The sequence below is a fragment of the Stylophora pistillata genome, chromosome 12, assembly GCF_964205215.1.
Source record: "Stylophora pistillata chromosome 12, jaStyPist1.2, whole genome shotgun sequence".
Lineage (NCBI taxonomy): Eukaryota > Metazoa > Cnidaria > Anthozoa > Scleractinia > Pocilloporidae > Stylophora > Stylophora pistillata.
Window position 1 is genome coordinate 14,291,862 of NC_142530.1, and position 14,454 is coordinate 14,306,315.

At 38.1% G+C, this 14,454-nt stretch overlaps 2 protein-coding genes across 2 annotated transcripts; one reads left to right on the forward strand and one right to left on the reverse strand.

Moving 5' to 3' along the window:
- Nucleotides 1–261: 261 nt before the first annotated feature.
- LOC148718909 (lysosomal alpha-mannosidase-like) lies at nt 262–4,263 on the reverse strand. Its single transcript, XM_088740369.1, has 2 exons — nt 3,279–4,263; nt 262–457 (listed from the first exon to the last, which is right to left on the reverse strand). The coding sequence occupies exons 1-2, from the start codon at nt 4,218–4,220 to the stop codon at nt 398–400; spliced, it is 1,002 nt and encodes a 333-aa protein (XP_088596495.1). The 5' UTR covers nt 4,221–4,263; the 3' UTR covers nt 262–397.
- Nucleotides 4,264–11,570: 7,307 nt separating this feature from the next.
- Nucleotides 11,571–14,414, forward strand: LOC148718910 (fibroblast growth factor 1-like). Its single transcript, XM_088740370.1, has 4 exons — nt 11,571–11,723; nt 12,322–12,616; nt 13,130–13,233; nt 13,758–14,414. Exons 1-4 carry the CDS (start codon nt 11,706–11,708, stop codon nt 13,959–13,961), a joined length of 621 nt encoding a protein of 206 aa, XP_088596496.1. The 5' UTR covers nt 11,571–11,705; the 3' UTR covers nt 13,962–14,414.
- Nucleotides 14,415–14,454: the final 40 nt, after the last annotated feature.

A 14,454-nucleotide genomic window follows, 5' to 3' on the forward strand; every position in this document is an offset into this window, starting at 1 on the left:
AATTGAAAAAGACTAGGATAGGTGACGGTTGCAGTTTCACACTTATGACAGTTATGATCAAACAAAAACAATTCACGGCGGGCTGGCTGAAGAACGACAGGTGGTATTTACACGTTAAATTTTTGTTTTGTCAGTGATCACAAGATAAACCACAAATAACTTTAAATTCTCTCATTACTTAACGCCCCCACTCATAGTGTGTGTGAGTAAGGACACGTTGAAGAATAAAACAGCACTCTCTTGAAGAAGGATTGTCTTTTCTTCAAATCTCCTTATACTTCGGTGGAAGTAGTACGCTGCGGTGCGTGCCCGCATGTTTCTTGTACAAGTCGTCTCAACGCTTTGTTGACGTTGTGGGTTTGGATCGTCTTGTATTGGCACTTTTGGCAGCGTATCGCTACACGATTGGTCGAGGAAAAATCCGGGGATGCGGCATAATTGTTATAAAGTACCCAGACTAAGGAAAAAACATTACATGGAAGAAGAAAAACATCACTTTGTTCCTTTTCTGAAAGAGAACTGAGAAACTGGGACCCTCTAGGTTTCGTGTTTATGTCACGATCAAATCACGAGATACTCCTGACAATCAGTTGTAGGAGAGGATCATGTATCACGCGTTTTCATCGCCATTTCACGCTACTTATTCTTGTTTGCAACAGTGAATGAGAGGAGAGAGAGAGGGTACTCCAAGAAAAGAAAAAAAAAAAAGGAGCCAAAATAAAAAAGGCTAATAATGGGAGGCAGGATGTAATCGCTATAAAACAAAGTTAACTTATATCGCGAAATTATCACTTAATTTTTTTAGAATTTGAAGGTCTTTCGATTCCAATGAGCTACAATGTTTTCACGTTCAAGCGAATCATCAAACTCGTTTGACTCGACCTAGATTTTCAAGAGAAATTATTTTTTATTCCTCTTACGTAGTTTCGAAATGAAATTCCAAATTAATATCTCAAGAAAATCAAGTATCCATTTCAGTTAATCAGAAACTTAGAAATACTACATATTTGTCATTAAATTGAAGATTAAGCTGTAGCTGTGGTTTTCATTGTCGTTGTTGTTGTTGTTAATGTTGTTGTTGATGCTGTTATCTACGGAGCTTACATGTTCTATCATGCTGTACCTTTTAGATAGTGCCTTTACTCTAAAGTATGTTAATTCACAAAGGATATATTATGAAACGAGGTTTGCGACTCTGCATTGATGGATTAAAAAATCTGATAATTAAAAGTCGTCAAGGAGCAGAGAAGCAAAATTTTGAATACTCACTCCCCTCTCCCACGTGAGAAACGTACAATCCCTTCCCCCTTCCCCTCACCCCCCCCCCCCCCATTTCTTAATACAAGCGACCGGAAGTTCAGTGACTCTTTCAAATATAGAGGCAAGACCGATACAACGTAGATAAGTAAATTTTAAGACGGAGCACTATATTTCGGCTGGCCAAACCAGCCTTCTTCAGGTGCAGTGGGAATTATGCTTCATAGATAGCTGTATGATGTAACAGCGGAAAAATGTAAAACTAATTTGATTGACAATGAGATAACAATAAAAATAGAAACAGTGAGCAAAAATAGAAATGAAGTAAGGTAAATTGGATAAATAACTAGAAACTAATACATTTCTTCGCGAGCGTTAAGGCCATATGGATAAATAGTGTTGCCTCTTGAAATTAAAAAAGCTTCCCTGGCCTTGCGTATCGAGTCTCTCTTGGAAAACACTTTTTCGATGGCGATTAGCTCCATGTCGTGAGCAGAGTGGTTAAGAGAAGAAATGAAGTGTTCTGCCGCTGTAGTAGGTTTAGATTTAGAGTTAGGTTTATCAATGGTACGGCGGTGTTCATTAAAACGGTCTTTTAAACGTCGTTTAGTTTTTCTCCAATACATGTAAGTTACAGCGGTTACACTGAATTAAGTAGATAAGGTTTTTAGTGTCACAGGTCAAGTGAGATTTAATGGGACGTGTTATCTCCACTGACCTCTACACCAAACCCACAGACAAGCATATGTATCTATTGCACTCTTCTTGCCATCCATTACATGCCAAAAAAGCCATTCCGTTCAGTCTAGCACTCTGCCTACGAAGTATGTGTTCTACAGATAAAGCTTTTGAGACTCGCGCCGCTCAACTTACCTCATACCTTCTCAAACGAGGTTACAGCCATAAATTCGTCACCAAACAAATACAACGCGCCACTGACATCTCCCGCACACTCACCTTACAAACCAAAGACGTAAAAAAACCTAACCTTATTCCATTTATAACTACTTTTAATCCGTCGCTTCCTCACATCTCCAACATCATCAAAAAACAATGGCATCTACTGCAGTCTTCTAACCGCTGCAAAAAAGCTTTTCCTCAGCTGCCAGTTGTCGCCTTCAGACGCTCCCCCAACCTTCGCGACACATTAGTTACAGCCAAACTCCCATCTAATTCTACCACTTCCCATCCTCAACTCCCCCCCGGCTCTTTCCGTTGTGGTAGAAACTGCGCTACTTGCCCCTACATCTCTGAGGGTCTTATTAACTATACCTTTTTTTCTACCGGCGAAACACGTCCCATTAAATCTCACTTGACCTGTGACACTAAAAACCTTATCTACTTAATTCATTGTAACCGCTGTAACTTACAATACATAGGAGAAACTAAACGACGTTTAAAAGACCGTTTTAATGAACACCGCCGTACCATTGATAAACCTAACTCTAAATCTAAACCTACTACAGCGGCAGAACACTTCATTTCCTCTCCTAACCACTCTACTCGCGACATGGAGCTAACCGCCATCGAAAAAGTGTTTTCCAAGAGAGACTCGATACGCAAGGCCAGGGAAGCTTTCTTAATTTCAAGAGGCAACACTATTTATCCAGATAGCCTTAATGCTCGCGAAGAAATGTATTAGTTTCTAGTTATTTATCCAATTTACCTTACTTCATTTCTATTTTTGCTCACTGTTTCTATTTTTGTTGTTATCTCATTGTCAATCAAATTAGTTTTACATATTTCCGCTATTACATCATACAGCTATCTGTTAATTCCCACTGCACCTGAAGAAGGCTGGTTTGGCCAGCCGAAATATAGAACTCCGTCTTAAAATTTACTTATCTACGTTGTATCGGTCTTGCCTCTATATTTATATTTCATATTCGTTATTTTGGGCCGATCAGATCATCGCTGATCCAACGTACAAGAATAGGAGTATCGTCCACGGTTGCCTGCTGAACATTTCACTCTTTTAAAGCCCGGGAATTAGACCTCACCCCTATCATGTTTCCACTTACTTGGTTTACGTATTTGATCAGTTTATCCAAATTCTTGTACCAAGTATTTGCGTTTTCGTACTGAAAATCTTCACCCATAGTTAGAATGATGTGATTTGTTTTGTAATGTGATGCCTGCGTACATGTTTCTTGCACAAATCGTTCGACGGTTTCGTCGACATTAAAGTCGTAGAGGTTTGGGTCGTCTTGTATTGGCCGCGCATCTTTGTACGATTGGTCAAAGCAAAATCCGGGGGGTGCGGCATAATTATTGTATAGCACCCCTGTAAAAATATCAGAGTCTGCTTCAAGGTTTTTAACGCTCCCTCTCCAAACCAGCTCCATTCGCTGCTGTTTCAGACGTAGTTCCTTGTCAGCGTAATCGATGCGCCCCAAAAAAAATCCATCAAACGACATTTGAGCGAAAATTGAAGCTTGTTCGTTTGAGTGACCGAAAGGATCAATATGCCAAGCTATCCTTGGCCTTGCTTCTGATCCAAATGTCTCCTGCACAAAATTCAGTCCATAAGTCATTTGATCAATGATCGCATTGTAATGCGTGGCTGCTTCGTCGTTCATACACCAACCAGCGTTTATGAACTCCAGCTGTTTGTTTGCGACAAGTCTCTTGACCTTCGTTTTCATAGCTTCATTTTGTTCGTTCCACCAGCGCTCGAAAAAGGCGATTTCTACGTAGATAAATCGTTTGGTACTATCTGAAGCTAACTGGGGAATGACAGAATCTAGAATGTACTGAACTCCTGCGTGGTAAATGGAATTATTAGCTCCATAATAATACTCGTCCACTGTTTTCAACCAACCGACGTCGTCGTGCGTGTGAGGAACGAGGTGGACTTGCAGTTTATCGTCACCTGAATCTGGTCCTCCAGAATCTTTAAATTGACATTCAAAGCCTGATCCAAGCCAAACTAATGCCAGAAAGAAGAGCAAATGGCGCACCATGGCCGCTGATTTCGTTTACGACGTTTGCAAACCTTCCGTGACAATGCTAAGGGCTAATATGACGTCATCCGAGTCATGGGACTAAGTAGTCACGCCATATGTCACGGACTTTACGGAAGACGCAAACTTTTAGGTTTTCGAACCATGAACATGAGAAAAATTAAAATCATGTGCGACTTCATTTTATCAACTAACTTTAGAATGAAAATGTCTAGTATTTTTGTTAGTTCACTCATTCCTTTTTTTTTAATGTAGCTTGAAAGCCATCACAGTTGACATTGAAGTCTTTTTGACACTGAATTTCCTCACTAGTTTCGATGAGAGTGTGAAACTCTAGTTGTAAAGGTGATATTTATTTTAAGTCCTGAAGGCAAATTTTTTAAGAGAAAAAACCAGGACCAAGCCTGTGGAGATGATTCGATTATACCTTTCTACTTTTCTATTTATGATTATTAGCTTTACCTACTCTATTTACTTCTTCGTCTTTCGGCTAAGTCAGTATCTGCGACCCGTGTCTCTTTTCGAAAAGTAGTCATTACTGCCGGCTGAGCTACGACGCCACGTTTTGAGAGTAAGGTACGAATATAAATTTATTTTATTTCGTAATTCAATTGCAATCAGACACTCGTTCTAATTAAATAATTGATGTAAATAATATGCAATTGAACTCGCTCCGAACACTTGCTCCGCATTTCAGATAATAGTAAGTGCCCAACTTGTATCTGGAAGGTACAGGTTTGAATCCTGTCGAAAACCTGTCAGGGACAACTCTTTTTTTATACTTTCAAAGCTCTGCACTCTGACTAGATTGCTTCCGTTACACATACTTGCTAATCACCTCTGCAAACGTGAAACTAAACTTAGCTTTCTTTTAGTTTTTACGCTCCCACAGATTGTCAACTGACTTATTTTTTCCTGTACAGTTCGGTAGTCTGGAATAGCCGGAATCCGGAATTCCGCCGGAATATTTCAACGTCTGTTTTTTTAATTCAAAACGACTCCGATGATTTTCCGAACAGTGTATGAGCTCCGAATATATTCCGATGATTAACACGAAGATTATTCGATGGTTTCCAAAGTTACCCAGAGAGCCCTAAATTTTTGAAAGCCTATTTTTTCAATTCTTCTTTTTTCTTTTTTCAAGATTTTTCCGAAGAGTGTATGAGCTCCGAATATATACTCCGAGGATTAACCGAAAGTTCTGAAGTTACCCGAAGATCCCCGAGGAACAATCGAACCCCCGGCTTCATTTGTTTTTTATCGACTTTTTTTATTTCATCTTTTGTTTATTTTTAATTATTAACTTATCTATTTTTTAACAGCCGTGAAACTAAATAATAAACAGCAAATTATTCGTCAAATTATAGGTTAACATGGTCAGCGTCCCTTTAATCGAGATCTCAATTATTCATTAAAAGGGTACAAAGAAAATATAGCAATGCCTCAGTCAGTCTGCCATTTATTCAATTACAACTCCGGGAAAGCACTGCTTAACGAAAGCGATAAGCTCTTCCGTTAGAGACAGGCCTCCCTCAGTTCTCCTCAACAGACTTTGCAAGCGGCCTGTATGGAACCATGGACGACGTGTGCACAGACATACTATGTTAATATGGTAGTATCCTCTTTGTGCTCTTCCTAACTTCCAACATTTTGTGCCATCTAAGTAGAGATTTGGATAACAGTCCACGTCTAAGCGTCCAATGACTGCCATGCTTTCAACAGGTTGAGAGTGCTAGTCTTTTTGAAAGCTTTCTTCACATCCGTTACATTTTGAGATGTTTCCTTTTAGCATCATTTAAAAAAAAGGATTGGAAGATTCAGGAATGATGGGTTTCGGCGGTAAAGGAAAACATTGGGGCACGGATGGTTGGAGTGGACGCATACCGCTAAACGAATGCTGCTGCGTAGAAGACAGCGCCTGCGACAGCCTTTGGCTAAACATAGATGTCGTAAATGACTATGGTAACGGCTCAGGGTTTCCAAAAGGATTATTTTGGCCAGCCCCTCCCATTGCTGTGGCCACGTGAGACACCTTGCTGGTCAGGGCAAAAGTTTGATGCTGTGGCTGTAGATCTGATATTTTTATTCAAAATTCAAGTTGTTAATTCAAGTTTAACTCAAAAAAATAATTTCGCGATCAATTTTTAGATAATGTCGTCACTAACGTATTTTACTGCATGCCAAGTCTTCACAAGGCCTGCGTTTTCGATCTTTCTTCGTTCTTCGGACGAGGAAAAAGGAGTGGGATATCGGGGTGGTTAACTGTCCAACCGGAAACTAACTGATTTGAATTTACCCAATATCCATGCACTTTTCACTTGGCTAAGACAAATCTCACCATCAAAAATTCCCCGTAACTAACATAAAAAAAGATTCTTCAGCGTTTTCTTAATTCCTCATAGGTGTTCGACCATGTTCATGGGGGTTCGATTGTTCCTCAGGCCGGATCCTCGAGTAACTTCGGAGTATATGCACAGCTCGTACACCACTCGGAAAATCTTCGGAGTTGTTTTAAATTAAAAACAAGCCTTGAAAAATTCAGGGATCTTCGGGTAACTTCGAAAACCTTCAGATAATCTTTGGTTAATCTTCGAGCATATTCGGAACTCGTACTCTCTTCGGAAAGGTAAGCTGGAAAACCCATGTGCAAGGTCTGTTAAGGAGAACTGAGGGAAGCTTGTCTCCAACGGAAGAGCTTATCGCTTTCGTTAAGCAGTGCTTTCCCGGAATTGAAATTGTGTAAATGGCAGACTGACTATGGCATTGCTATATTTTCTTTGTACCCTTTTTAATGAATAATCGAGATCTCGATTAAAGGGACGCTGACCATGTTAACCTATAATTTGACGAATGATTTGCTGTTTATTATTTAGTTTCATGGCTGTTGAAAAATAGATAAGTTAATAATTAAAAATAAACAAAAGATGAAATAAAAAAAGTCGATAAAAAACAAATGAAGCCCGGGGTTCGATTGTTCCTCGAGGATCTCCGGGTAACTTCGGAGATCCTCGGATAGCTTTCGATTAATCCTCGGAGTATATATTCGGAGCTCGTACACTGTTCGGAAAAATCTTGAAAAGAGAAAAAAGAAGAATTAAAAAACAAGCCTTCAAAAATTCAGGGCTCTCTGGGTAACTTCGGAAACCATCGGATAATCTTCGTGTTAATCATCGGAGTATATTCGGAGCTCGTACACTGTTCGGAAAATCATCGGAGTCGTTTTTAATTAAAAAACAGACGATGAAATATTCCGGCAGAATTCCGGATTCCGGCTTTTTCAGACTACCGTACAGTTCTGTTCTCCTAATCACCATTTGAATTTCAGACTGTTTCACGTTCCATTAACCGGAAAAAGCCACCAACAGGCCGTACAAGTGTAGGTGAGATGAGTAAAAGATGCGAAAACTAACCTCCTCGAAATTTCTAAACTGTTTAAATATTCAAGTTCGAGGTCAGTTATACTTCGCTTCACAATACCAATATCAAGAGTGTTGCGTGGGATGTTTTCTGTTTTCTTGAGCATTGAACCGTGAATTTTTTTTTTGTTTACTTTAATTTTAAAATTGAATTTTCCAAAAGATCGTAAAAGTACATGGCTTAACTCCTTTCGTAATGCAAAAAACATTACGTTGTCACTTTTACCAAAGAAGAGGCTAAAAAACATAGTCATTAAAACTAAAAAGTTCCTGTCATCGTGCTCGGTATTTTGAGAGTACGAGTGAAATGGAGGTCAATTTGTGAAAATCGTGTACAGGTTGTTATGCGAGCTCGAGAAAGTGAACTCGATCTCGGATGCCCAGAAAACTAAAATGATCCCCTAACAGAGCTCTGTAATTTAAATATTTGGCTAGACTACTCTGTCAGTATCATTTTTAGCCTAATTGTCGATGCTTAACTTGCGAATAGCTTCATTTAAAACTCTTCTTTTTTTTTGTCGCAATTTTATACATATAGATTAATAACTAGCACCGGTAAGCGCAGCGAAAGCGTGAGACGAGAAGAGAAATGCCAAATCTACAAGCAACCAAGTATTAATTCGTTTATTATAAAAGCACCATGGGCCTTTACCGATATGAAAAAAGTCGACTTTTTCAATGGATGAACCAGACAGAGCGGCGCGAAAGGCAGGTAACGAGTCAGCAGTTGACTGGCGATATCAAACACTTGGAAAAAATTCTCATAACTTTACACACGTGCAGTTACGACTCTTCTCAGGGCTGGAAATCCTTGTAAAACACCCCAGTTTATGTAATAAATTGGAGTTTTAAAGAGAAGGAAGGAGTCGGACTCAGGTACATTACGTAACAGAGTAGTAGTCTGTGAGCAGAAAGAAAATAAGCCTGGCTAATCTAAGACATTTTATAACATAACCAAAGTAAGGCGCGCGCTCTGATTGGTCAATTTAGCGTCCCCCATTTGCCCATGGGTGTACGCTGCTGACGTGAGCAAATGCAAAGACTATTTTTCCGCTCGCGCTTGTTTTTTCTGGTCACGTAAGATTTGTTAAATAAAAGGGAACTCTAGCTACAGTGTGTTAATGTTATGTTATAAAACAAATGGTAAACACCACAGCGTACACTATTGAGTTATGGATGCACTTGGGAGGTTTGCTAAGCACTCAAGAAGCTAGAGTCGCTCTTAGCTATCGCCTCGAGCGACTCTTACGCTTCTTTCGTGCTTAGCAACCTCCCGCGTGCATCCATAACTCAATAGTGTACGCTGTGGTGTTTACCATTTGTTAATAAAAGAATTCGGTAAAAAAAAAAAAAAAAACACGAAAAAGAGAAAAACGTCGCTCTAATTTGAGTAAGATCAACTTGTTCCACCAGAAATGGAAATTGTTTACGATATAATTTTGAACAGAAAAGCGGCCTGCATTCTGTGGTTGTGCGTGCCGTGTGAGTGGTTTATAAAAACTAAAAAAAAAAGTGTTATTCACGCGTACTCTTCATGGTTGAAAAAGGTAAGAATGATACCAGCGAGGAGTGTTTTATCCTTTAACCTCTAAGAGTGACCAGCATCTAATTTCTCCCAATAATATCCCTGAACCACACGGCTTTAAGGTTAGGAGAACAAAGGAAATGATCACCAAATAAAACAAGCTCCAGCATTGGCTGTAAAAGACGAATTCTCCTTGTCGTAGGAGATTTAGCAATATGGAGAATACTCATACAGATGTTAGGTTGTAAAGGGTGCTGTTCACATCCAATGAAATGTGCTGAGTAACACTTTGTTATCATTTTTAATGAAACGATGGACTAAGAACCACCTTGAATTTCAACAGAAAAGTACAAAAACCATCACCCATTTCTGAATGTGGAAACTATGAATCACTCTTTCGCAGAATGTACAATAAGGGAAATTAGAACTAAGATAGATCAACATTGTAGGGTTTGGTGGCGGGGACGCGGGCGAGCAAAACCACTGACACAATTCCCTTGATATTCTCAGGTTTTTGACACCAAACTGAATAGCTGGATGAATAAAAATGTGTAGGAATTCTTCAAGAAAAGAAAACCTTTTCGCGTGAGGCCTTTGAAACATCCACAGCTGGGTTTTTGATAAAAAGTCGTTACCGGCGGTCTATTGCCTACAAGACGGCTTTCCGTTGTCTGTTGAGCCTGTGAGCAGCTCTCGTGTTTGGGTTTCGCTTTTCGGCACAGCTGTCTATCACACCATCGACAAAGTTCCTGAAATCCCTTCTAGTGGCAACTTTTAAGAAAATTAAAAGAACACATATGATAATGATGAAAGAAATATCGAGTTTTTTTTTGCCAATAGAACTATTCAGAACATTTGTAATTCTTAGTTTCCACCTACTAATACGTAGTACAGCAATGCTAAAAAACAACTTAAAAACCAAAGGAAGCCTCAAAATTTGTTCCCACGGTAAAACACCCCCCAGAATAAAATGATCTACAATAACAACAAATGCAGGAAGCAAACACATATTGATGAAAGTTCATGACATATGTAATTAACATCCTGCAGAATCCCGTTGGTTCAGTCATTGAGAGAAGCTACGATCCCGAGAGTCTCGTTCGCTGTTCAAATTGATCTCCTTTTTTATTTTTTTTGCGCATTCTCCACGATATAGCTGTAAATTTTCACAAGAAACTTTGAAAAAAATCGAGATTAAAGAACCACAATATCATAAATATATGATGTGCGGGTTTTTTCTCTGTCAAATCAATATCAGACGCAACCAGTAAATGATTTACTTCTAAGAAAAATCCATTTGCGAAAGAAGCTCGTGTTTGATGCGTGGTGGCAAATATTGATACCTTCCGCTACCTTATACACACGGAAGCCATGATAATGGGGGATACTTACTTGTATGAACACAAGTCCATTTCATTTGCTCTTGTGGGCGGTGGAGTTTTTTTGTTCGTTCATTGCCAATATGTTGAATCTGCTAAACTGGTTTTGTTAAAAATGAAACTGACGACATGAAAAAGTATCCAGTCTTTTTAAGCAAAAATACGGTTAACGGGAAAGGAATTTTCCCTGTCTGCTCACTGAAATTGGAAACACGTGGGTGGGACATGACCGGAAGCGGAAGTTACCTCCGGTACTCTACCTCTATCGTGGCTAGCCACTTCCGGTGCATTATGACACTGCAAAGTCGGGTGTTTTCTCAACCCGGCTGCAAATATATTGTGACTTCCTCGTAATTGAAAAAAAAAAAAAAAAAGGAAATTGACATCTATTTTAATCTCGTCTGTAAACCCTTTTTCATTCAAACTCTTCTTGAGGCGAAAATAATTTTTTTGGCAAGTATTAAATTTTTATACAGGTTCCTTTTTTTGTGACGTCATGATCACAAACTCAATTTGTGCTTAAAAAAATATTGTTTGGTTATTGTGCGAAGATTTAGATACATTGACAATCTTACTGGCTTTGTTTGCGAATTAAAGCTTAACTTTGTTCCGGAGGTACTTCAAGATATTCTTTAACTCCGACGTATATTCTATTTTTAAAACGTTTTTTCATTCTTCTAATTTAAATCCAGTTGATTGAAAGTCACCAACTTGTCACGTGTCCGCAAGGAAAAGAAATTATTTTCTCAGCTTTGAACCAAGATGCCTGAAAGGCTTTTTTAGTTTTGCTTGATAAGAGACCTAAACTCGAGCGAAGTTAACTTTGTCGAGTCAGTTATATTCGACTTTGATACGATAACAAACCACTTACATGGTCCGCTGCCTACATTACAATAATGCAACATTTTCTGATTGAGTGAACTTGGTTAAAATGAAATATCTTAAACTTCCTTGTCGCTTTGTTCATAAATTTATTAAAAAACACACTCCCACAAATTTTTCGTGAATTACAGCATCCACGCAAAAATTGCCGGCTAAAGAGGAATGGCCAAAGGTAAGTGGGTATAAAAAGGCTTGCAGTTTGATGAAGACTATTGAACAACAGGCAGCGAAGAAACAGATACAAGCTTCTTAACTGAACTGAACTAACTACCCACTTTTCACAATGATCAGGACATCAATGGTAAGTTTTGTACCAACGTTAGCTGCAAACATTCTTATTTAAGCCTTAATTTGAGAGATCCTTATTTGCATTTTTGTTTTTACAATCTTGACCTGTAGTCATGTTATAACGAACCAAAGAGGCTGTTTATTCTAAAAAAGCAAAAAACAGGCAACCAATTTTTCACACTCTGAAGTTTTTTCAAATATCTCCTGCTGTACAGAAGAAAACTTGCGATTTATAAGTAACAGTTGTAGCAGCTGACGGGAAAAAAATAGTGAGAATGTAAATGAATTATCAAAACCCAACCCATTACCAGCTTTAACTAACTGGGAAGCTGACATTTTCAGTAACTGAACACTGAATTATAAAAGAGATCCTCATATTTTGAATTTCAAGATTTAATAAGTGAACTATTTTTCTTCCCCTAGTTTACTTAAATACCGTCTCGTTTCTTCCTTTTTAAAATATTTACCTCTAAATCTCATTCATAACTAATTACTTAAAATGGATCATTAATCTTATCACTATCCACCTAATCGCCGTAAAACTTCCTTTCTTCATTAATTAATTATTATTTACTTAAATATTCACCTAACAATGTCTTTTCCCCCCACAGTATATGATTCTTTCGGTCATTTTTACTTTGAACCTCTGTCGCTCGGCAGTCATTAAGTCAACTGGACAATCACCATCGTCAGTTAACCCATCGGGTGCATGGAGTCTTGCACGAGGTCTCTTGTCGCGACAGCGGCGAGATACTTCTCTTAAAATCAATCCAAAAATAAGGACTATTGCGGCAAATACTCCATCCATTCCATTGGCTGTTCGTTTGTTCTGGAAAACGCAGAAATTTCTGCAAATTAATGACGACGGCGTAGTGAATGGTACTTCGTTTTGTTCAAGCAAATATGGTAAGACACGCAACATCTCCGAGTTGTTTTCCAGAACCGCAGCTCAATTTTTGAATCTGTGTGTGGCCTAATGCTTACTCATCTACACTCTCATTCCCCTCTATTCATACAATACTAATCGAAAATCACTTTTCTGAAAATTATAGTTGCAATGTGGATAATGGTTTTAAAAATTAGTAAAAGATGTTAAACGATTCCAGTAAATTTTTTTCCAAAGTTAAGGGAAATGTTTCCAACCCCCCCCCCTCCCTCCCAAAAAAAAAAAACGCAAAAGAAGCAGTAACCTCAAAAGAATTAGTTTTAAAAGTGACCATTTTTTACTTTAGTTCATCTGGTTATACTACAAAATTGTATGCAATGTTGGGGGCATTTACAAAACAGTGCCATGTCAAGAATATTCAAGAAAAATCTTGAATGTCAAAATGCAAACACTCTCTTGTCAAACTTCTGATTGCTTGCAAGAAACCTCTAACCTCTAGCTATCATTAATAGTTTTAATCTTTTCTCTTTTAGCCAACCTAGAGCTTGAACCAATGGGAAGTGGATTTCAGCGAATTAAAGGAATCGAAACCGGTCGCTATGTTGCAATGAGCAGTCAAAGCAATATTTATTCAACGGTAAGTGAAAGGATTCAACTCATAATTGGCGACTTTATCCGGCACTTCCACCTTCTTTGTAAACCATACTAAAAAATTCTTTCGAAAAAAATCAAGTTAGATGATTAAAATACCCTGAAATTAAAAAAAAGATGAAAAATGTGCTACTTTGATGAAGGATAAAAGCTTTCCACTATCCTTTCATGAGGGAGTGGGCAAGGGCACTTTATCATGAATTTTTAAGTCAACGATCGCCAAATCGGTGATGCCAGATATTTTCATTACCTTTCCTTATCGTGATATTTAAAAGGGGAAAATTTTTCAAAGACCTAAATTTCAAAATTTTGATAAGCCATTTGTGACACGTAAATGTAGCAGATAATGAGTTGTAACGGATCTTGAGTTGTTTTTTTGTGGGATGCAGCGTGATGTAATGTGATATGTTGTGAGTTGCCATGGATGATGACTTGACTTGCCATGGAGTAAGGTTATGTTACGTTACGTTAAGCGATTTAGCTCTAATTCACCATCTTTCTGTTTGATAGAACTCAACCAATGATGAGACAGTGTTTAAGCTAACAATGGAAAGCACTTCATTTCATACCTTTGCGTCCGCAAAGTACTACAGAACCTCGCTGTACGACACATTCATATCCCTTGGACGCAATGGAAAAATCCGGAAAGGAAAAGACACCAGAGTCAGTCAAAATAAAGTAAAATTCATCATATACACAGGAGACAGCTGTTGATCACCGTACTTTGAGTTCTAAAAGTCACTTAACGACTCGGAATTTTCAAGAATAATCTAAATTCTCGAATTTAATTTCCATCAAGTGGGACGTAAAGTTGGCTATTTTTCGGAGTTTGATGCCCCGCAAGACTAAAAAAAAATGTTGCCAGTCGTAGCCTAAAAGCAATGTAAAATTTTTGAAGAGTGCAAATTCTAAAATTCTATAAAATTCTTCGGAATAACTCTTAAGCCATTTTAAAAGTGGTTTCTGATCTGATTCCTTACAGTAAGGATACATTTATGGATGCATTTATCAGTATTATTTAAATATAGAGCCATTTATTTTTGATTAGCGTCACGAAGTGTGAAATTAATGTTTTATGTATTGATTGTAAGTTATTCAATATTTTGAGTGTGTACATTTTATTTATACAATGTAAAGCAACAAGGCAAAAAAACAAGGAATAAAAGCTTTTTAAATTTACAAGAAAATGTCAACTCTATCACTATTA

Coding starts and splice junctions, on each gene's coding strand:
- LOC148718909 (XM_088740369.1), bottom strand. CDS start 4,220: ATGGTGCGCCATTTGCTCTTCTTTCTGGCATTAGTTTGGCTTGGATCA. Junction 458..3,278: donor TGATCAAATACGTAAACCAA/GTAAGTGGAAAC, acceptor TTTTTTCCTTAG/TCTGGGTACTTTATAACAAT.
- LOC148718910 (XM_088740370.1), top strand. Junction 12,617..13,129: donor GTTTTGTTCAAGCAAATATG/GTAAGACACGCA, acceptor TTTCTCTTTTAG/CCAACCTAGAGCTTGAACCA. Junction 13,234..13,757: donor AAAGCAATATTTATTCAACG/GTAAGTGAAAGG, acceptor TCTGTTTGATAG/AACTCAACCAATGATGAGAC.